At 38.5% G+C, this 22,669-nt stretch overlaps 1 protein-coding gene across 3 annotated transcripts in view; it reads left to right on the top strand.

The window, feature by feature from the left end:
• CCDC68 (coiled-coil domain containing 68) overlaps positions 1–22,669 on the top strand; it is a 57,626-nt gene that overhangs the window by 15,207 nt on the left and 19,750 nt on the right. For 2 of the 3 annotated variants that reach the window (XM_063597323.1, XM_034943762.3), the window contains exons 3-8: positions 837–961; positions 2,556–2,642; positions 5,532–5,672; positions 6,671–6,796; positions 8,677–8,805; positions 14,738–14,820. In XM_063597323.1, the coding sequence (XP_063453393.1) occupies positions 845–961; positions 2,556–2,642; positions 5,532–5,672; positions 6,671–6,796; positions 8,677–8,805; positions 14,738–14,820 (683 nt within the window). In that variant the 5' untranslated portion in view covers positions 837–844. Of the gene's footprint in view, positions 1–832; positions 962–2,555; positions 2,643–5,531; positions 5,673–6,670; positions 6,797–8,676; positions 8,806–14,737; positions 14,821–22,669 lie in introns of all 3 variants that reach the window. The other variant, XM_034943761.3, reaches the window with a different exon arrangement.

The following is a 22,669-nucleotide window of genomic DNA, read 5'->3' as shown; positions in this document are numbered from 1 at the left end:
TATAGCACACCAGGGATAAATAGTTCCTGATATGTCATTTTTAATCACTTGAAATAATTCTTATGGTTATAGAACTTGATATACAGATATATTTATTTGTTTATTTCATTTCACCTTTATTTTGGATGATTACTTTTTCTGTCAATTTTATTTCATGGTTAGATAATACATATATGTGGTTTAGTATTAAAACCTTAAGACACAGATTTCTTCCTTCCATTCATATTTCCTACCCTTCTTATAGAAAATGTGATATTACATATTCTTTTCCGCTCTATGCTTTTTCATGAGGTAATAATACATCCTAGTGATGGCTCCATAGCAGTTGATAGTTTATTTAATCTATCCTCTTCTTGTTGGCATGGGGTTTTTCCAGTCTTTCACTATTAGTTCTCCTAATAGTAAATAGGCTTTACAGACTATGTATGAAGATACACACACGCACACAAAACATAATTTTGTTATAATTGTATCATGTTAATTCTACATTTATTATGTACTTACAATGTACTAGAATATAAACCTCATTCCTTTTTACAGTCTGAGATTTTAGATTTTACAGTCTGAGATGATACTGAATAAAAAGACAAATTTCAGATTTTACCTTTTTAGATTATTTAAATGTTAATTTTTAAATTAATGATTCCTTCAGATGATATGGCTTTATATTAAATTAATTCCTGGATTTATGAATATATACAGATACCAATGATTTATAGCTTTTCTGCTATATTTGACTATAGTGATAAAACAACTTATTTCAGTTTATGAACCATATAATCATACAATCAAAACAGTCTGTTTTGCTTAGCTGATTTATGTTTTCCTAAAGCCAGAATTCACAATGACAACAGTGACAGTGACCACAGAAATTCCCCCAAGGGATAAGATGGAAGATAATTCTGCCTTGTATGAGTCTACGTCCGCTCACATTATTGAAGAAACCGAGTATGTGAAAAAGGTATGTGGGTAGCAGAAATCATTAGTATGATATGATTTTTTAAAGAGAAATTCCAATATGGGCTGGAGGATTTTGTTTCCCTCTCCATAGAACATATGTAAAGGAACAACTCTAGTTTGGCAAAGGACAGTCTTCCTAGCTGAAGTTTAAACCCATGTTTAGTCATTTCTCTTGAGGATATGAAACTGTTCCTACGCTTGGAGTAAAATGATTTTACTCACTCAGTAAAATTGAATAATGGGCCAGGAGGGTTCAAAACACCTATCAGCACTTAATTTGTCCCTCACTATTCACCACTGGATTTCCTACTGTTTTATAATGTTTTCCAGTGGTTTCATGAGTGTTGATCGTGTTCCCAAGTAGATGTTTACATTTCCTGCTGAGTTGGTGCCTCTCGTTACCTTGTTCCTTTTCACAGTTCAGGGTAACTATTGCCAGTGACTGTGGGTTGGCATATCACTTCATTAAACATGTGAAGTCTTATGAGAATCCAAAATGATAATGGCTGGCAGAAATATATATTCTTAACTGTTTCTTACAACAGACATGTGTTAAGCACTTAAAATGTGCTAGAGTAGGCCAGGTGCAGTGGCTCACGCCTGTAATCCCAGTACTTTGGGAGGCCGAGGCAGGTGGATCACCTGAGGTCAGGAGTTTGAGACCAGTCTGACCAACATGGAGAAATCCCGTCTCTACTTAAAATACAAAAAAATTAGCCAGGCTTGGTGGTGGGTGCCTGTAATCTCAACTACTCAGGAGGCTGAGGCAGGAGAATCGCTTGAACCCAGGAGGCAGAGGTTACAGTGAGCAGAGAACACACCATTGCACTCCAGCCTGGGCAACAGAGCAAGACTCCATCTCAAAAAAATTATAATAATAAAAAATAAAATAATGTTGTAGAGTATAAACCTGGCTCCTACTCTTACAGTCTTACAGTCTAAGAGGATGCTGAATAAAAAGAGAAATTTCATATTTTACCTTTTTGGATTATTTAATTATTTAGTGAAATAATGGACAAATTCTGGCATAGTTTATAACTTGTTCAAATCAATTAATTCCATCATCTTTGAGTGTCTTGCAACTCCATAGGTCATCAAGACATGGGCTTATATTTCATGCATAAATGTGTGTGATCTCTCAGTAATTATTCTGTAGCAATTACTTAATAGTAATTATTTTGTAGTAATTACTAGGTAGTAATTATTTTGTAGTGATTACTAAGTAGTAATTGTTTTATAGTAATTACTAAACAGTAAATTAGTACTAAATTACTAAATAGACAAAACAAAACTAAATAGTGTTAAGTACTAATTACTAACTAATAATTGTTTGGGGGATAATATTCACTTAAGTGATATTTTAGATTTGTCTGAGAAAGAGTTATAAAGACCAAATGCTTACCTTCAGCAATCTAAACAATATTAGCCTAAATGCAAGTTAGGTTGATGGTGGCAGTTATTTAAATCTGAGATCAATATATGTATATATGTATTACTTTCTAGATAATCAGGTACCCTGTAACTGGTATTGAGAAAAAAAGCGTTTGGCATTAAATGCCTTTGAAACAAATGTTTTTTTTTTTTTCCTTCTCTAGATTCGAACTACTCTGCAAAAGATCAGGACCCAGATGTTTAAAGATGAAATAAGACATAACAGTACAAATCACAAACTAGATGCAAAGGTAATAATTTCCTGCAGAAGATTAGCATAAAGCCATTTAGACTTTTTAAAGTAATTTTTGGGCAATTACTAACTTCTTTGAAGATTCGAAGGATGAGTGTTGAAATATTTCATGCATATCTAAAGACGTTAATGGCCATACGTGTGAAATGTTTAACCACAAATGTTATAAGATCAAATTGGAATGGCTAGGCCCTACTTGAATATATTAAACAAGGCTTACTTATCGAAAGTAAATGAGAAGATGTTGGCCCAGCCAAGATCCATGACAGCAACATTTCCCAATGACAGAGAGAGCTTTTAGACTCACGTGGGCCACACGAATAGACACATACAGTTGAAGCTTTTAGGCCTGAGTTGAGTCAAGACTTTGTCAGATAGTTGATAAGCTTGAATGCACTCCCTTCCCCAACATCAGCTTTATATACCTAAGGTCGAGCAATCTGCACTTAGCCTTGTCTGGATTACACCAAGCTAAACCACATCTGAGCCAAGTGTACTTAATCAGTGTTGTCCACTATAGGCATGGCCACAGAGTCCACCAGAACGTGGGGTATAATGCATAAATGTAGTCATTTTTATCACCCTCAGCCTCCCACACTAACGTAACTAGCTTCAATTATTATTTAAAATACTTCTAAACTAGAAAACAAGATTATGTTTAGGAATGATAGGGAAGATTAAAAAATTCAGTTTGGGCTATGTTGAGCTGCCTGTTAGACCTCCAAGTAGAGGCTTCTCATAGGCAGCTGGACATCTGATTCTGGAGCTGCGGGTAGAAGACTGAGCTAGAAGGTCCAGGATACAGGGTAGAGATTTTGGGCATTTAAGGATTGTATTTAAAGTTCTGAAACTGAAGAAGTTTACCAAGTGAGTGAGTGTGGAGAGAAATGAGAGAAGATCTAAGGACTGAGTCTTGAGGGGACCGTTCCCAGTGTTTAGATATCAGGAAGAAGAACCATCCCAGGAAGCTGAGATGAGTGGATTAGGAGGAAAAGAAGGAGATTTCAGGGTTCTAGGGTAGAGCCTAGATGCTGCATTTCTAACAAGCTCCTGTTGATGCTGAGCTGCTGGGACTGTAGGCCACAGTTGAGAGTAGCAAGGCCCCAGATTGTCATGGCAAAATCTCTACAGGGCCAGAGGGCTGATGATTTGATGTGTGGTTGATCTGCTGACGTCTTATGGTTTGAAGCTACTCATGTTAAGGCCACTTTAGCAGGAGTCACTGAAGGCAAATGAGGAGAGGGTTTCAGAAGCAGGGCAGGACCCCTCTGTCAAATGCTGTCCATGGGCCAAGGAAATTGAAGACTGAATGCCCACCATAGATAGGAGGAGCTTCTTAGGAATGGTGATGACAGTGTGTTGCCATGTGTCTGCCTCAGCCACCTCAAACCACAGAAGGTCAGCAGATCAACCATGCATCAAAACATCAGCCCTCTGGCCCTGTAGAGATTTCGCCATAGTGATCTAGGGCCTTGCTACTCTCAAGTGTGGTCTGCAGTCCCAGCAGCTCAGCATCACCAGGAGCTTGTTAGAAAGGCCGCATCTAGGCTCTACCCCAGACCTCCTGATTCAGAATCTGCATTTTTAACCAGTTCTATCACCCAGTAATTCACAGGCACATTGAAGTTTGAAAAGCACTGATCAATGATCTTTGTAGCCATCTACCACTGCTGATAATCTACCTTCTTCAAGAGTTTTTTTTTTTTGTCAAATATTCTTTAACAAATTAAAAAAGAAAATAATTCCTACTCTGTATATGAAGAGTGGAAGTATGCACTAGGGTCTTGACTCTAAAACACAAAACTGTGACAGAGTTATGGTGAGGGAGGATATTATCCACATACACTAAGTTCTTTTTGTTTTTTATTTCTGCAATCATAGTTATTATATTGTAGTGAAAAGAACATATATTTTGTTGTTAAACAAACTGGGATTCTAATTCTGGTCTGGCAGTTACTTTAGGTAAAATCTTAGGTGTGTTAGTTAAACTCTCATCTTCAAATTCCTCACCTGTGTAAAGGGCCTAGCACCTTCCAGTGTTTTGAGTATTCAGACAAACGACTGTACGTAAAACATCTAAAAGATGACCTGGCATAAAACAGGTGTTTAACAAATAGAAGCTGTTATTATAATTGTAGTGTATGTGTAATTGTGTAATCGTTTCTCAGTTTTGAAATAAATTGAAAGAACAGAAAGAGCACACAATAACTATTCAAGAGGCAGTGCCATGAGCTCTCCCGCTACTTGCTGCATAAACTTGGGCCATGGTCTTCAGTTTCTACATCTGTAAAATGGACAGTTTAAGTTAGATGGTTTCCAATTTATTATCCACCTCTGCGTGTCCACGATTCCAGATGAGATTTATGTTCCAAGTGTATTTTCAGTGAGCTAGAGCTTACATCAGGTTATAATGGCAGTGTCATTCAGTTCTGATATCTCTGATTGGAAATTTAATATGAGGTAATTACAGTGAAGCATCACCAAACATTGACTATTATGTATTGTAACTATTAGGTCTGACAGTATTAGTCTATAATGCAATGTGACCAAAATGTAATTATGTCCACAACTTAGATTTTTAAAAAATGTCTGGCCTTGTGGACATTATTTATCTCCTAAAAAGCCCTTATCAGTATATTTGAAACTATAGAAAATATAAAAGTTAAAATGTCATTCTAACTCTTTCAATATAAGAATCTGTTTAAATTTCAGCAAATTAGAAGTCAACTGCTTCATCTAGAATTTCCCATTGATATTTGAGATTCAAAAGATGTTTATGCTGACCTGAAGCTTCTTTGATATATGTAATACTAAATGATCATTATTGTTGTCAAAGTTTGTAGAGGAAAAGATAGTCAGGTCTATGATTTTCATTTGTCCGTTTCAGCACTGTGGAAACCTTCAACAGGGCTCTGATTCTGAAATGGATCCTTCTTGTTGCAGTTTGGATTTGCTTATGAAAAAGATAAAAGGAAAAGACCTACAGCTCTTAGAAATGAACAAAGAGAATGAAGTATTGAAAATCAAGGTATGACTGTTAGAAGTTTCAAATTTTGTGTTTTGAGCCTTTGAGCTAATAGAATGGGTTGTTAGCATCTGTGGCTCTGTAAAAGCAGAGAGATGTCCACACACATCCATAGGTCCATCTGCATGCTCACTTACATAGAGAAGCATTTTTATATTTCACAAATCATATCTCACTGTTTTATTTTTGAGGCTTCTTTTGTTATTGAAAATATCTTACAAAAGTTCGACAGTTGTACAATTTCAGTCATGCAAGATGAATAAGTTCTAGAAATCTACTGCATAACGTTGTGTCTATAGTTAACAATACTGTACTGTACACTTAGTACATCTCATGTTAATTGTTCTTACCACAGTCCACAATACATTTTTAAAAGTGTGTTCATATTTAATAAATATTAATTATAGCCTTCATAGTCAAATGTCACAATATTTTTACATTTGTCTATTGCTGAATGGTTTTGATTTTCCTCTTTAGGGGTTTATTTTATATGCAGTCCTGCAATGAATATCTTGGTAGGGAAATCTTTATAGTCATCCTTGATTGTTTCCTTAGGTTAAATCCTGGAAAGATTCATAACATTTTAGCATTATTGTCCTCAATACTTTAACCTTGTCCCACTTCTATTTCAGGAAGATACACTTTTTAATACTGTTATGGACATTAATGATAAAAGGCTTGCAAATAAGTGTATAAGCTGACAGAGCACCATGGAATTATGTGAACAGTGAGGACTATCACTGCAGGGCGTTACTGTGCACAGAGCTCTGGTTTGGTTTGACTATGGCAAATCTGCCTGTTCAACAGCCCCTCTACATAGGGAGTTTCTCATTTTACATTTTCCTCTTACCAAATAACAGTGTCTTCTCTCGTATCCATTGTCTATGAGGCTGTAAATGGTATAGTTATACCTTTGGTGTTCTTAATTGCCCATCAAACTGTTCTGCCTTTAACACTTTTTGTTGTAAATGTCAGAACATGCATAGTGACCTTTTTTCTAGCTGGAAGCCTCCAGAGAAGCAGGAGCAGCAGCTCTGAGAAACGTGGCCCAGAGATTATTTGAAAACTACCAAACGCAATCTGAAGAAGTGAGAAAGAAGCAGGAGGACAGTAAACAATTACTCCAGGTACCAAACATGCAGCTTGTCTATTGGAGAACTAGCCCCCACCCTGAGCTGTTGAAGTTCATCTTTCTAGAAGAGTTAGAAATGAAACAAGCAATGGCCAAGTGACTTGGCAAAAGACTTGGGAAAGAAGCGGTGTGCTTGTCTCTTTTGCCAATTTCTCTCACCCCTGCTTAGCCGGACACCCCAGATGTTGCTGAGCTGCTGTGTTGCAGTTCTTGCCCAGAGCCCCCATGAGCACAGGTGGGAGGGAGGCAGTGCCACCCTGCCTGGAAATCTGGACTGGCTCTGCGGAGCTGGGCTGGTAACTTCTCTTCGGGTTCTGCCGTTGACTGGCTAGATGACCCAGACTGAGCCATTCTTCCTCTCTGGATTTGGGTGTCCTTGTCTCTAGAATGAAAGAGTTGGGCTAGACATATGCTTTCAAAATTTTTTTGGTCTTAGGATAGATACTTCGGATTTAAAAAAACAGAAAACAAAATATGTATCTATATATTTTTAAATAATATATAAAGTTATATATTTTATATATTTATATTTTTATATATTATTTAAAAATATATAACTATATATTTTTAAATATATAACTATATATTTTTAACAAATATATAGATATATATTTATCTATATAAATAATTATATATTTATCTATATAATTATAATATCTAATATAATAAATAAATATATAATATCTATAAATAAATATATTTATCTATATAAATAATATAGTTATATATTTTTTAAAATATATAAATTTAGATGCTTTTATATTTTAATATGTAAATATGTATAAATTTTAAAAATAAAAATCATGTACAGACACTCAAACATATTCTTTTTTGTTCATTTGTTTTTAAATCTGAAGTATATATACTAGGACCAATAAAATCTGTCTGAAAAATATATTCTAGAACTGGAGGAGTCAAAAAAGTGTGTGTATGCCTGTGTGTGTGTGTTTGCCAAAATTAAAACTATAAAACAGCTAATAGGAAAGTTCATTCATCATAGTTTGGGGCACCCAGGTGTCTGTCAGCTCAGGCTCTAAGAAGGTCCTCAGGGGAGTACAGTAGGAAATTCACTGCCTAGGTGACACCCTTTCATGCATCAGGCTGTGGTAGTGATGGTTGCAAACTCACATGCGTGCTGGGTGCAGATGAAGAACATAAGCGGGAAGCGGATGAGGGTGCTATGCTATGGGGGCGCTTGTGGGGACGGGAAGCGTGCATCCCTGTAATGTGGGCTCGGCACCAGCCTGGAGTGACCTGACTGGAGGCCCACTTGGTATTTACAAGGGAAGCCAGACACTTATTTTTCCCTGTGAAATGTCAAGCTTTGTTAAATACACACGCAGAAGAGTAACAAGTTAGTCGACACAGTCCCACTGTAGCTTACTGCCGGCTAGATGGAGTCTTCTCTCCTATGATGGTTCAGAGCAACCCCTGCTCTATGCCTATGAAGTAGCACCATGACACACTGAGGGGAGTTATTCTGCTTTTATGACACTTTCTAATTAAAAATAAAACGTGTTTTAATTGAACATGTAAGGTTTTTTTTGTTCTGGATAATAATTGTTGAGAAAAAGTCAAAAATGTTGCTTTTGTTAAATTAGCATCTTTCTCTCTTATACCTGTTCAGGAAGTATGCTTTATGGTAACAAATGGAAACATTCTAGGAAGAATATTATACATTATTAATTCTCTATTTAATGTTGTTGTAGTCTATCAGGGTTATTTTGAAGTAAACACTGAAATCAAAAGAGTAATTCTAAACAAGTATGAATTCTGAATTTTTTTGGCTAATTAGAAAATTATAGAAAGAGGTAATATGTGTATAGGTTTAAGAAAAACAGAGTTTTCACAACACAACTGTTTCTCTGACCATAGGTTAACAAGCTTGAAAAAGAACAGAAATTGAAACAACATGTTGAAAATCTGAATCAAGTTGCTGAAAAACTTGAAGAAAAACACAGTCAAATTACAGAATTGGAGAACCTTGTACAGAGAATGGAAAAGGTATGCCCCTGGAGAATTAGAGGATTTTCTTACTGACAGCGTTAGGATGAGAATGAAATAAAACAATACTAAAATAAATAGGATATTAAATTAAATAAGATAATATTATGTGAAAGTATTCTTTACAATTCTTGGCCTTAGGAAGTATTTAATATTAATTTTTCCCATAAACATTTCATATGATCTATACTGTGGTGATTGATTTACCTTTCTGCAAATCCTGTAGTCATATCATCACTTGTCACTTTCTCTTTCTAGGAAATATGTGACTTAGGGGAACCAGGTGAGGCTGTGAATGCAAATAATGGAAAAGATCACAAAGTCCATCTATTAGGAGTAATAATGTAGCAGGTCCCTGTAATCACAGCATTTTTATGTATTAGAGTCAGTGCAGTATCCATTTTTGGCCACCCAAGTCTACTTTGTGTTGGAAAACCCTACGGCTGCACTAGGAGAGATACAGTTCACATTAAGAAAATCTATTCTATAGAAATTGGAACTTTAAGAAGGCATATTTAGAGACGAGCAATAATAGAAGAAAAATTTTAAAATGTTTCATGCCATGTTCATTTAAGTAGCTGGCACTCAAAATATACACAAAAGGTGAACACATAAATTTGTGTATGTATGCCATAGAATTTAGAATTTGGACAAATCAAGGAATATTTTTTAATAGCAAAACAAAGAGAAAACTGGCATCTCTGAAACTGAATTGGGGATAGAGAAAAATATAGCCTTTGGATACTAGTAAATATTGCCCAATACATTTTTTATATTTATTGTATTTGCCTCTATTCTTTTTAGCTTTAATTTATTTTATGAGTCTGCCTGGGTTTATGCCATTTTATAAATGTCATTTCAAAAACATCACATTTCAATATTCAGGTTTCTTACCAAAGGAAACTTGATTTGTTTAAAAATGTTTCCCAAGAATTTAAAGTTTTATGACATTGTGATTTGGTTGAATTTGTAGTCTTGGTGAAGGTCCTATGAGGAAATCACAAAAATTAAATATGCCCATTATCAAGTGGCTCTAAGATAATATTCAGCTGCATGTGTATTATGTGGAAGGTCACTGAGTGTTATACTTTAGCAGAATCACTGGGTTAGAATCTCCTTAAGCAATTAGTTTATCCAGGCATGACAATTTATAATTATGCTGTTTTGGAAAAACTGTAATATTTGGTTGTATACTTGGGAGTGGTAGAATACTTGATCCTATAATAAATAGCTTAACAAAACTAAGATAGTACAAATAATGTTTGCATTAAGGAAAGAAAGACAATTCTGGGAAACGAATAAATTGCTTAACCAAACAACTTGATTAACCAGCTTAAAATTTAAGTTTAGTCTAGAGCTCACGCCATCTCAAACCCAGTAATATTGGGTCAGGTTTAGTGGCAACTGTCACTGCCCCCAAATTAACAAAAGAACAGGCCGGGCATGGTGGTTCATGCCTATAATCCCAGCACTTTGGGAGGCCGAGGTGGGCAGATCATGAGGTCAAGAGATCGAGACCATCCTGGCCAACATGGTGAAACCCCGTCTCTACTAAAAATACAAAAATTAGCTGGGCATGGTGGCACGCACCTTTAGTCCCAGCTACTTGGGAGGCTGAGGCAGGAGAATTGCTTGAACCCAGGAGGCGGAGGTTGCAGTGAACCGAGATTGCACCACAGCACTCCAGCCTGGTGACATAGCGAGACTCCGTGTCAAAAAAAAGAAAGAACAGTGGAAGATAATTTCTATTTCCTAGTAATCCCAAGAAATGTGCACTAGATGTTAGTTCATCTCAGAGTTCTGGGGTATATTTACTTGACTGTTTACTAAACAAATATTTGAACACCACCATGCGTAGCATAGAACTAGGGGCTGAATATATATTTGTGAATGAACCAGACAGTCTCTTTTTGTGGAGATGACAATGTAGTATATCTGGATTGTGTGAGGCTCAAGGAACTTCCCAGATCTCCCTTTCTTAATTCCTCTATGAGTCCTTTAGGGAGGCTGAAAGCCCAGTCAAAGGCAGAGGAGCATGCCCCAGAATAAGGTTCAGTGGCTCAGATCCTGGCAGGACATTCTTGGGAAGTGATGGCCTATCTCCTGCCCTGATAATAACTCGCAACAGTGGGCTGTCTCCAGGAGATCTTGGACAAAGGAAGCAGACAGGATGCACATGGCTTAGTAAGGCCATGCAGCAACCTTCCAGAATAGTTCAGTGACTTTCTGGAGGGCAAGCCTACTGGAATCTCTGGAGGGTGGAGGTAAGTGTGGATGATGTGGAGGGGAAATGTGCAGTTTTATTTAAAATAAAAAATGATTTAGGCCAGGTGTGGTGGCTCACGCCTGTAATTCCAGCATTTTGGGAGGCTGAGGCAGGAGGATCGCTTGAGGCCAGGAGTTCAAGACCAGCCTGGCCAATATGGTGAAACCCTGTCTCTCCTAAAAAAAAAATACAAAAATTAGCTGGGCATGGTAGCATGTGCTTGTAGTCCCAGCTACTCTGGAGGCTGAGGCATGAGAATCACTTGAACCTGGGAGGTGGAGGCTGCAGTGAGCTGAGATGACGCCACTGCACTTCAGCCTGGGTGATACAGCAGGACTCTGTCTCAAAAAAAAAAAACCGAATTGGTTTAAAAATATTTTATATTTGTGAAACAAGCAAATAAATAAAACTATAAGGAATGAAGTTTGGCAACTTCTTGGTTTAAAGAGAGACTGAGAAGACAGGCTGTGAGGAAGGGTGTCTCAGGTGGGGAGCGCAAGCCAGAGTAAGGGGAGGGTGTACTGGGCCTTTTGTATTAATAGGAAAAAGACACAAGTTCAAAAAGAAAGTAAAAATTAAAAACAAACATCCTCACAAAGGTTGATAAATATTGGCCTGGTCGTAGGTGCCCCCTGGAGAAAAATTTACTTGCTACTCACTTGAACAATCCACCGCTCCAGTAAATAGCCATTAGTGGTATGAGGTCTGGTAATGAACATATTACTTAAAACCTTCACCATCTGTCCCACTTTAATCAGGAATGCAGTGAGAATGAATTCCATAAGCACAGTGATAAGCTAGCAAAAATGCCCAATAAGAGCATTTTAATATGGCATATGTTCCGTTTGCTAGCAGTGCAATTCTGTTACATCATATTTGTTTTCTAGTGTCATTGATTTAGCTCCATTGCAATTTTAGAGCTCAAAGGCACTTTTGAGACCACCTAGTTCCTCATGATCATTTTATAAATGAGGACAGCATGAACCAGAAACTATTCCACAATCCTCCACTTTCTAGATCACAACCCTTTCCATTATGCCCCCGTCTTCTCTAATGCTGGACAAAAATGATAGACTTGGTTCCAAAACATTTAGATGTTAGCATTTGGCAATGATTGAAATTGGTGCCCTCTCTGATCAGCCTGGTGAGGGAAACCTGGAGCTGTCTGGAGGTATGGCTCTGGGAATAGCGGGGTTGCCCACTGTGTGGTGCTGTGAACTCCCTTTCCCTTTCCTGAAGACATTGCCTGAGAAGCGCTATCTGGTATGGTGAGATTTTCTGTATTGTCAAAGAGGAGGCAAAAAGAACCCAAGCTAGATGGCAGAGCCTGGCCAAGGGAGAGCATTTACTTGTCCGGTTGTCTGGTCCCCTTGACCCCTGTTTATGAAAATCCATTAACCAAGAGTAAGTCTATTTAACATTTGTTAGGCACTATTTTCCCTCACCCTACAAATTCAAAATACATTATCTGTGGTGTGTTTTTTTTGACAATCCAAGCCTTATCATACGCTTGTAAGATGTATCTGTGGGCCGGGCGCAGTGACTTACACCTGTAATCCCAGCGCTTTGGGAGGCCAAGGCGGGTGGATCACCTGAGGTCAGGAGTTCGAGACCAGCCTGACCAACATGGAGAAACCCCGTCTCTACTAAAAATACAAAATTAGCCAGGCGTGGTGGTACATGCCTGTAATCCCAGCTACTCGGGAGGCTGAGGCAGGAGAATCGCTTGAACCTGGGAGGCGGAGGTTGCAGTGAGCCAGGATCGCACCATTGCACTCCAGCCTGGGCAACAAGAGCAAAACTCTGTATAAAAAAGAAGGAAAGAGAGAGAGAGAGAGAGAGGGAGGGAAGGAAGGAAGGAAGGAGGGAGGGAGGGAAGGAAGGAAGGAAGGAAGGAAGGAAGGAAGGAAGGAAGGAAGGAAGGAAGGAAGGGGAAGGGAAGGGAAGGAAGGAAGGAAGGAAGGGAGTGAGTAACTGTGATCCTTCAGAAATAATTTGAACACAGCTAGGGAAACTCCAGGACAATTTCTATCTGGCAAGAATATTATAAGAAAAATTTGAAAAAGCTAATTTTAAAACATAACAGAACACATAAGATTTGAAGTAATTAGTGCCTTCAAATTATTATATATTGAGGTCCAAATATGTGCCAGGAAGCCTGTATGCCTTTTACATATATTATCTCTATTATCCCAGCATTTCAATATAGGTAATATTATCCCCATTTTAGGAATGCTCAGAAGATACAAATATAAGTCAAATGAATATAGAATGAATACAAGTCAAATGTTGTAACTAACTCATTAATTAATGAGAGAAACAGTAAGATGAGAAAGCTGGTTTAAATAAAATATTTTCAGAAACTAGCTATTTATAGGCATTTTGGAGAAAAAGTGAAAAATAGTATAGGAGTACTAGATTAAATTTTAAATGGTTAATATTCTTTAAGGCAATTAAATCATAACCTTTGGGATTATGCCTTCTACCGGACAGAAATCTACAAATTTACATGCAACTTCACAGACTCAGGGCTCTAATGAAATAATAAATAATAAAAGCGAACACAGGGAAATTCTCTGAGAGAATTAAATAAATCTTGGGTCAGATGATTAAATGATGACCCAATATGACATTAAAACTGCATGCTGTATATTGTTTTTATTTCCAAGTTTGGGTTAGTTTTTCTTAACATTGGTAAGGCCCAGAGAGTTTAAAACCTCGGCCAAAATTTAGAAACCAGGTAAGTCCCTATGTACAGTCTTTGTGATGTTTCTTCTATACAGCACTGCCTTGCTGTGTACCACTCACTCAGATGCTGCAGCAGGAAGTAATTTTAAACAGCATTATGGTTTTGGCACGCCTCTTCCAGTCAATTCCATCCATGTTGCCAATACCAATTCCTGCCTTTTTTCAATCTCCCTTGATTCTTTCCAACTTGGCAACCTAAACCATCAGGCCAAAGCACCAAATTCCTTTTTTTCAGCCGAGTGCCATCAAATATAAAATGAACACAGTCATCTCAGCTTCGTTTTTCATGGTCTTGTCTGTTTTCCTTTTGGATGGAAAAGCTTTGGCTTAATAATCAAATTAAGGCATCTTTTTAAAAGATATTCTTTCCCAGCATCATAAAATTGCAATCTCAGTTTCTCCTGTATCCTAATTGGAAAGCAGTTGTATCCTTTGTGGCCTTGATCCTTCATCAAAAACATGTTTATTGCTTTACTACCTTCTGACAGATGCCAAGTAGTATGTAGAGGTATCTAGTGTCCTTGGATACCAACAAGTCAGTCTAATGTAGGCGAAACAGGTGTAAGGGTGGGAGAGCCAGGGTCTAGCGAGAGATGGGCAGGATGTTTACATGTGGTAGGGTGGGGAGAGGTTAGTGGGAGAGGTTGAGCTGAACAGGCTATGGGCAATGCCCTGGAGGAGGAGCAGAAGAAGTCCTCCAGGCAGGTGAGAAAGTGAAGACAACTATTTTTGGCCTATAGTTGAACTATGTGCAAAGCACACAGGAGAATACTTGGCCAGGTTTCCTTGAAGATGAGGAGTAACAGCACGTGTGAAATTAACTCTTTAGCTCAAGCCATAGTTATAGTATGACAAGAGGAAGGCCTTACCAAACATACACATGCAGTTTAGCAAAATTTGTATCTTATTTTCTCCTAGGAAAAGAGAACACTACTAGAAAGAAAACTGTCTTTGGAAAACAAGCTACTGCAACTCAAATCCAGTGCTACATATGGAAAAAGGTTTGTGAAGCTACCTGTTAAGTAAAGGCAGTTCCTGATTTCTTTCCTGTCCACTGGTATGCCAGCCAGGGAACAGAAGACCTTCTGTCCCCCAAAGAAATAGGATGACTGACAGTGCAGGAGGAAGGTTGAATTCTTGGGATTAACAGTCATGTAGTTATGTGCCTCCCCTTCCTCAAACTCAGAGGAATCACAGGGCAGTTGGGAGCCGGGGGCAGAGTTCACTGGGGGTGCAGGGAACCCTGCAGGAAGGTTAGTCCTTCTAAAGAGTGAATGAGTGAGTGAGCCTGGCACCTCCTGGTTTACCATTTGTGCTAAGGAGGACGCTTGAGAGGTCTTTATTCCCTGATGCTTCTGTCTTTATTAATGAGTCACTTCTACAGCAGACATTACACTGGCCAGCCCACAAGCAGAATTCTAAGATAGTTTCCTGATACTCCTTAATTCTGTAAGGTGAAGGAAATGCTATGGACAATATCCTTAGTCCTTTGGACTTACTTATAAATACTCAAAGTTCACAAGCAGTCACAGTCCTCAGTATGCTGGGGATGGGTTTGTGGATATCACCATAATCGCTGTGCTACTCAGCCACTATTAGAAAAAGTCTCTGTATTATCATGTAATAAATCATATCATAAGACATTTTATGAGATTTTTCTTTATTTTTAAAAAATTCTAAGTCCAACAGAGTCATTGTATGTTCCGATATAATTATATAATATTGTTCAAAGTCAAATAGATTTCAAGATCTTAGTTTGTCATCCTAGAACTGTTGTTCACTAGGGTATCAGGCACCATTATGGACAGAATTGTTGTCATTTATTCAATGATGTGTGCTCAGACATCCCTCTTTCTCAGTCTTTCGATTTCCCCCCTACAGGCTCCCTGCTGCTTCCTTTCCTTTTTTATCTTTCTTCCCACCTGTCCTCATATGTTGTACCTTCTGCCTGGCTTGTATTCCTGCATTTTGGACCACATATGCCAAAGCCCAGAAATGGGCTGATCCTGGCAATTACACACACACATTTGAAACATACTAGGATACCAATACGTTATTAATTTTCCTATCTTCTTCCCTGTAACAAACATATAGCCCAAGAGAGTGGACTTCTAAGATAGTTTTATAACACTGCACATTTCTGTAGAGATTGAAGGAAATACTGTAGAAAGTATCCTTAGATCTTGGAATTACATATGGATATTCATAACTTAATTCTAAGTACATCTTCAGTTAATATTTTTTCTTAAATAGGCAGAGCTTTTCCAGGTAGCAGAACTACTGATTTGTACGCATCTTCCATTAAAAGTTCAGGCCTTCCAAGCTTGATTTTTTTTCCTTTAAAAAATGTGTTTTAAAAAAAAATTGGTGATAGGGCTATTGTCTGTCTTTGAGCCAACAATATAGCTGTTTTAAAAACCAACCTGATCTATTCTTTCTCTTCTATTCTATATAAGCAGTTGTTATAAAGAATTCTTTAAAAGCTCCTAAGGAAGTTTTAGAAATTTCTTGGGAAAAATGGATGTTTGGTGTTTCTAGAAAGGTTTTTCCAACATCCAGGCTTATGCAATTTTTACAGATTGTAGGTATCATACATATTTATGATGACTTATTACTTTGTCTGAGCTTTATGTAGAGGCATTCAGTTTGTGAAGTAACAAGAAAATGAAATCAGTATGACTCAGACTCTTTTGGTTGAAATAACAGAGACTTGATTAAGCTACTACAAAAAAGAGGGTTTCTGTTAGGTTAAGATTAGATAGATAGGGTCATAAAAAAGAGACAGAAAAGTCAAAAAGATTTGTCTTCTTAAAAATAAGGTTGACTCCATATTTCTATTACCATTACTGGTAATTGACACAGGTAAAATGCTTTGCAGTTTTCAGAATAACCTCAGGTAACTTCTTTATTTTATTCCTTTCATTCACCTTTCTGGGAAAGAGCTGAAGTTCTAATTGAGTTGTCCAAGATTGCTCAATCTCTCAGAAATTATAGAGCTTGGAGTTTTTGCTCCTACATTCTCATACATAGCAAAGCATTAGCTCATTCTGCTATACAAGATTTTGACCATCTTTCTTTTATTTCTGGAAACCTCTGAAGATCTCTTAAACTGGGTTCTTCATTCCTCTGAGTAACGACTAGCAAAAAGCCATTTTCCAACTTTTCCATCTGCCCTGCCACATCACGAACAAATATGCAGGCCTTTTTAAGAGTTATCTTTTGGGGAAACATATTTGGGATTGATATGGCTTGGCTGTGTCCCCACCCGAAAATATGAGAATCTTGAATTGTAGTTCCCATAATCCCTACATGTCATGGGAGAAACCTGGTGGGAGGTAATTGAACCATGGGGGCGGTTAGCCCAATGCTGCTGTTCTCGTGAGTTCTCACAAGTTCTGATGGTTTTATAAGGGGCTTTTCCTCCTTTTGCTTTGCACTTCTCCTTGCTGCATGGTTTTGGCCCGCCATGTGAAGAAGGACATGTTTACTTGCCCTTCCAACATGACTGTAAGTTTCCTGAGGCTTCCCCAGCCCTGCAGAACTGTGAATCAACTAAACCTCTTTCCTTTATAAATTACCCAGTCTCAGGTATGGTTTCATAGCAGCATGAGAACAGACTAATACAGGGAGCTGTAAAAATAAACAGTGTTGGCCCCTCCGTATTTACATAGATGCTGCTTAGGAATGGAAACTCCTTAGAGGAGGAAAGACCTTGAAGCTGAGGTTGCATGTCAAAGCATATGGTTGCCACTTAAATTGTACATTTATCTGCAGTAGTTTGGGGTGGGAGTGTTCTCTCAAGGCACCCCTTTGGTACCACCAATGAAAATAATAATAAAGAAGAATTTTATAGAAAATAGTAAGACACATTCATGAATTTTGTTGAAATGCAAACAGGGCTACACCTACATCCAAGCTGATTCTTTCCCTTAGTCTGGCCTGGGAATGGTAAGGATCTGACCTCTTCTCTTCTTGTGGTTGTGGTCCCTAGTTATCCTTTATTCCACTGGGGGCCCATAGTCAGTGATGTTTACACTCATGGAAGTCCAGAGAAACATTGGATCCTAAACAGAAGGCAATATGAGTCCCCACAGATGGTAGTAAGATTCTTTTATAGCTTCAGAGAAGCTCTACGATGCCACTAATCTCACTATCTTCTGTATCCTGTGGGATTTCTATGTAGGGCTATTCATATTTCCAATGCCTCTATAATCTGTAGTGTACCCAGAAGTAGCCTCTTAGAGCCTGCAACATGGCTTTCGTTGCTACTTTTACTTCCTTTGTCTCAGCACCTAGCTCTTTTGGCTTCTTCTGGAATTTTCATTCTCATCAACATCTTACTACATGAATCCTTGGTAATAAATGTACTTTATAAAGATTTAAACATGTTATATTCTTGAGTTGTGTAAATATGGCCATGCTCAGGCTATTCATGCCCTTTGTGAAATTTTTAAGAAAATCTAAGGTTATTTATAAAAACTATGTAAAATATAATATGATTACTTAAATTAGAAAAAAAATTAGATGATGAGGACAAGGAGATATAAGAATAGGTATACCATAAGGTTACATTTACAAAATTAGGCCCATGGATGCTACAGACTTGCTCACAGGGGATCACTGACTCAGTTTCAAATTTTCCAGCAGCCAACCCAAACAGGAAATGATGATTAGTTTTCTGAGTCACAATTCCACATGATTAAAACCAATCAGGTGTTTGCGATCATTCAGTTATTTCTTATCTATCTATAAAGCCAGAAAGAAAATTGCCCAGGGCATGGTCATAAAAAGAACCCTGAATAATGTTTTCAGCTTACCCCTTGTAATAAACACAAAGGCTTACCTCAGAACATCATCTAAACAGAATAGCATGATGCCAACACAATTCAATAAAAGCCATTGGAACAGGGGGGAACAGAGGGCACTGTGAGAAAGTCCAATAATGCTACCCTCTATGGTATAAGTTGACCCAAAGATAGATTGTCAAGTATTGTGAGGAATGGAGGGAGAGAAGTTCTCCATGAACTCAGTTTCTTTTCACCAACCCTTTGGGAGACATTGGGGAGTAGAGAAATTGAGGGTGGGCTTCTTGTCAAGTGCTTCTTCTATGATCATCCCATGTTGCTAATTAGAGGCAAAGTAATTTCTTTTCACATTTCTGCAGTTAAAGATAGGATTGACTTCCTTTCTTGAATGCTAAGGAATCTAACAGGAAGTGAACCAGAAATAGTTGTCTCTTCCCCCTCCTTTAGTGATGAATTGAGAGAGAATCCTCAATTCCCTCCCTCAAAAGGGTAGGGCAGAGATTCTCTTCTCTTTTTCTTGGGGCTTTTTTTCCTTGCCCCCATTGGCATTCCAGGCTGCTGGTTTTTTCCAGCTCCAAGTCTGGGACATGTGAGATAAAAAGAAACCCCAGAGGATTCACCATTGTGTCATTTCTTGGATCCCAGTTTCCAGAGCCAGTCTGCCTTCTTCTCTCCACTGTTCAGAGTCTTCTTGTGTTTTTTTTTTCATATACAATATCCAGGGCTTTTAGTTGTATTTAGCGGGAAGAATGGGGAAAAGCATGTATTCTACATTTTCTTAGAAGCCAAAGCTTTTCAATTCTGCTTTAATTTCAACATTTGCTTTATATTTTTATTCAGTTGCATTGTAGAGGAAAACATGGTCAAAAATTATGTTGAGACATTGGAAGGCAGAGCACGAATCCCAGATACAGACATTTGCCTCCTTTTTTTAGGCTTGACCCTTCCTTATGTTTTCTTCCTCCAGTTTTGCTTGTGTACCTCTTTAATAAGATTGGGCTAGGTGCAGTGGTTGACGCCTATAATCCCAGCACTTTGGGAGGCTGAGGTGGGCAGATCACTTGAGGTCAGCCTGGCCAACATGGTGAAACCCCGTCTCCACTAAAAATAGAAAAATTAGCCGGGCATAGTGGTGGGCGCCTGTAATTCCCAGCTACTCAAGAGGCTAAGGCAGGAGAATCACTTATACCCAGGAGCCGGAGGTTGCAGTGAGCTGAGATTGCACCACTGCACTTCAGGCTGGGTGACAGAGTGAAACTTTGTTTAAAAAAAAAAAAAAAACTGAGTGCTTTAACAGAAAGATAAATAACAAAGCTCAAAAGAAGATCAAGTGGCAGCTTACTTAGATATATTTTTACATTTAAAGGTCTTAAATGGATGACTAGGCTTCATATTTATTGGACAGTCCTAATAGAGATTTTCTGCAATGGCCTTTAGTCACTGTTTTAGTGTACTAATGGAGACAAGTGAAGCCCCAAGGCCATGTGTTTTCAAGAGTGCTTCTAGAAATAGTTTTCTTCTATTTTGAGGCCAATTTCAATTTTTTTTTTTTTTTTTTTTTTTTTTACTTACAGTGAACGCTATGGTAATACCTTCAAGGAGTACATGGGAAATTTTTCTGAGCTTGGGATTTTTGATAGAAAAATAACAACCTCTGTTCTCCATGCCTAAAGCCATCTTTTTTTCCCATTGTTTCCAAGGTTCTGGGTCATGGGACACAAAGAGAACCATTTTAAATTCTCACCTTACTCACCTTTAACAGCTTACAGTATTTTTATATTTCGTGCATATTCAAAGCCAGCTTGCCTCTGCAAGGCATCTTAAGCTCTTTCTCATTACTTCCTGGGAAAGTCCTGAGTCTGACCATTAAGTGGGTCATAGCTGCTCTTTCTGTTATTTTTATCTTTTCTTCTTTTACTTTCCTTGCTGGAGCAATTTTGAATTTTAGCACCAGCTATGGACCCAATTTCTGTTTGCCCTCTGTGTTTTGATCTTTTTTTTTTTTTTTTTTGAGACAGAGTCTTGGTCTGTCACCCAGGCTGGATTGCAGTGGCACGATCTCGCCTCACTGCAACCTCCACCTCCTGGGTTCAAGCGATTCTTGTACCTCAGTCTCCCAAGTAGCTGGGATTACAGGCGCATGCCACCATGCCCGGCTAATTTTTGTATTTTTAGTAGTGACAGGGTCTCACTATGTTGGCCAGGCTGATCTCGAACTCCTGACCTCAAGTGATCCACTCACCTTGGCCTCCCATAGTGCTGGGATTACAGGTGTGAGGCACCGCACCCGGCATAATTTTTGCATTTTTAATAGAGATGGATTTTGCCATGTTGGCCAGGCTGGTCTTGAACTCCTGGTTTCAAGTGATCTACCCGCCTTGGCCTCCCAGATTGCTTGAATTACAGACGTGAGCCACCATGCCTGGCCTGTTTTGATCTTTATATCCTCCAGTCATCTTTTCCTAGTAACTGAGGTTTTCTTCTGAGGCTCCTCAGTTACCCCATCCTCTGCATGTTCGCAGCAATTCTACCCTCCAAGGGTTCTGAGCAACATCTGCAGATTTCTCAGTCCTGCCCCTCGAACGCTCCCAATCTCCCTGGACTTCTGAAGACATCCTGCCCCTGAAGATTCTCTGTGGGCGGTAAGCCTTCTCACTGTTTGTTCAGAATGTTTGCCAACATCCAAAGCCTGGTCTCACCTTGGAAGGCTCTTCCATCTCCCCGCAACATCCTTAGGGTGTGGCACCTTACCCGCTGGGGGTCCTGAAATTTCCTCAGTCTCCCGTGCCTCAAGAAGCCTCTGAACCTCAAGTCTAGGGACAACTGAAATCTAATGTGAATACAGGCTGGTGTGCTGATGCAGCCATTCTCTGAACTTGAATTTTGGAAATACTGAGGGCTCAGTATTGCTGCTATTGTCAGTTCAAACTACATGGGCACAAAGCGTTTTCATCTGAATCAGGCATCCAGCTTATTTCTTTTCAAACACTTCCTGCCGTGGACCATGGAAAAAAAAACAAAGGGACTGCTTGTTTATTTACTTGGTTCGGATTCCCCACTGCCCCTCTCTAAGAGAAAAAGATCAAAGTGAGGCTTTCTGCCAGGTATGGGGTCCTTTAAATGATCATGTTATAAAAAGCAGATAAAATATTGGCACAGCTGAACTAGTTAGTGATCTTCCTTCAGCCTGCATTGACCGTTTACATTTCTTTCATAGCTTTTCTTAGTTTCATAGTTGCTTGTAGTGTTAATCAAGAGGAGGGAAATGGACTTTTACAGTGAGATTTAGTTGTGTAGGTGTGATAATCAGACGTGTTTCCGATTATCATCTAAAACAGAGCAGCACACTTGACGCATGTTCTTGTTCCCCCGTCATTTTGTACCTTCTCTTTCTGTTCTCTGCATCCTTCTCCCAGGCCCCTCATTTGCTTCACTCCCCTCACCAATGTTGTAGGCATCCTGTTCCCTGTAGATTTCTTGCGGCTGTACTCCCAAACATTCTCCTATCTTCCCCTCCTGTCTCTTTCTAGAGTCCTGGAAGATTACAATAATTTCTTTTGTAATTGTAAATTGTAAACTTCTTTTGTTTTCTTTCCAGGACTCTATTGGACCAATTAAAATAAATCTTCTGATTTTTTGTTTTAATTTCAACTTTTATTTTACCTGTGGGAGTACATGTGCAGGTTTGTTACGTGGGTATATTGCCTGATGCTGAGGTTTGGGCTACTATTGAATCTGTCACCTAGGTAGCCAGCATAGCACTCAGTAGGTAGTTTTTTAACCCTTTCCCCTCCATTCTTTCCCCCTCTAATAGTCCGCAGCGTCTATTGTTTCCTTCTTTACGTTTGTGTTTGCCCAGTGTTTAGCTCCCACTTATAAGTGGAATCGTGCAGTATTTGATTTTATTTTTATGCCTTAATTCACTTAGGATGATGACCTTCAGTTGCATCCACGTTGCTGCAAAAGGCACAATTTCATTCTTTTTTATGGCTGCATAGTATTCCATGGTGTATATATAACACATTTTCTGTATTGAATCCACTGT

This window comes from Pan paniscus, chromosome 17 (genome assembly GCF_029289425.2).
Source record: "Pan paniscus chromosome 17, NHGRI_mPanPan1-v2.0_pri, whole genome shotgun sequence".
NCBI lineage: Eukaryota > Metazoa > Chordata > Mammalia > Primates > Hominidae > Pan > Pan paniscus.
The sequence above is the reverse complement of the archived record's forward strand: the minus strand, read 5'-3'. Positions and strand labels throughout refer to the sequence as shown.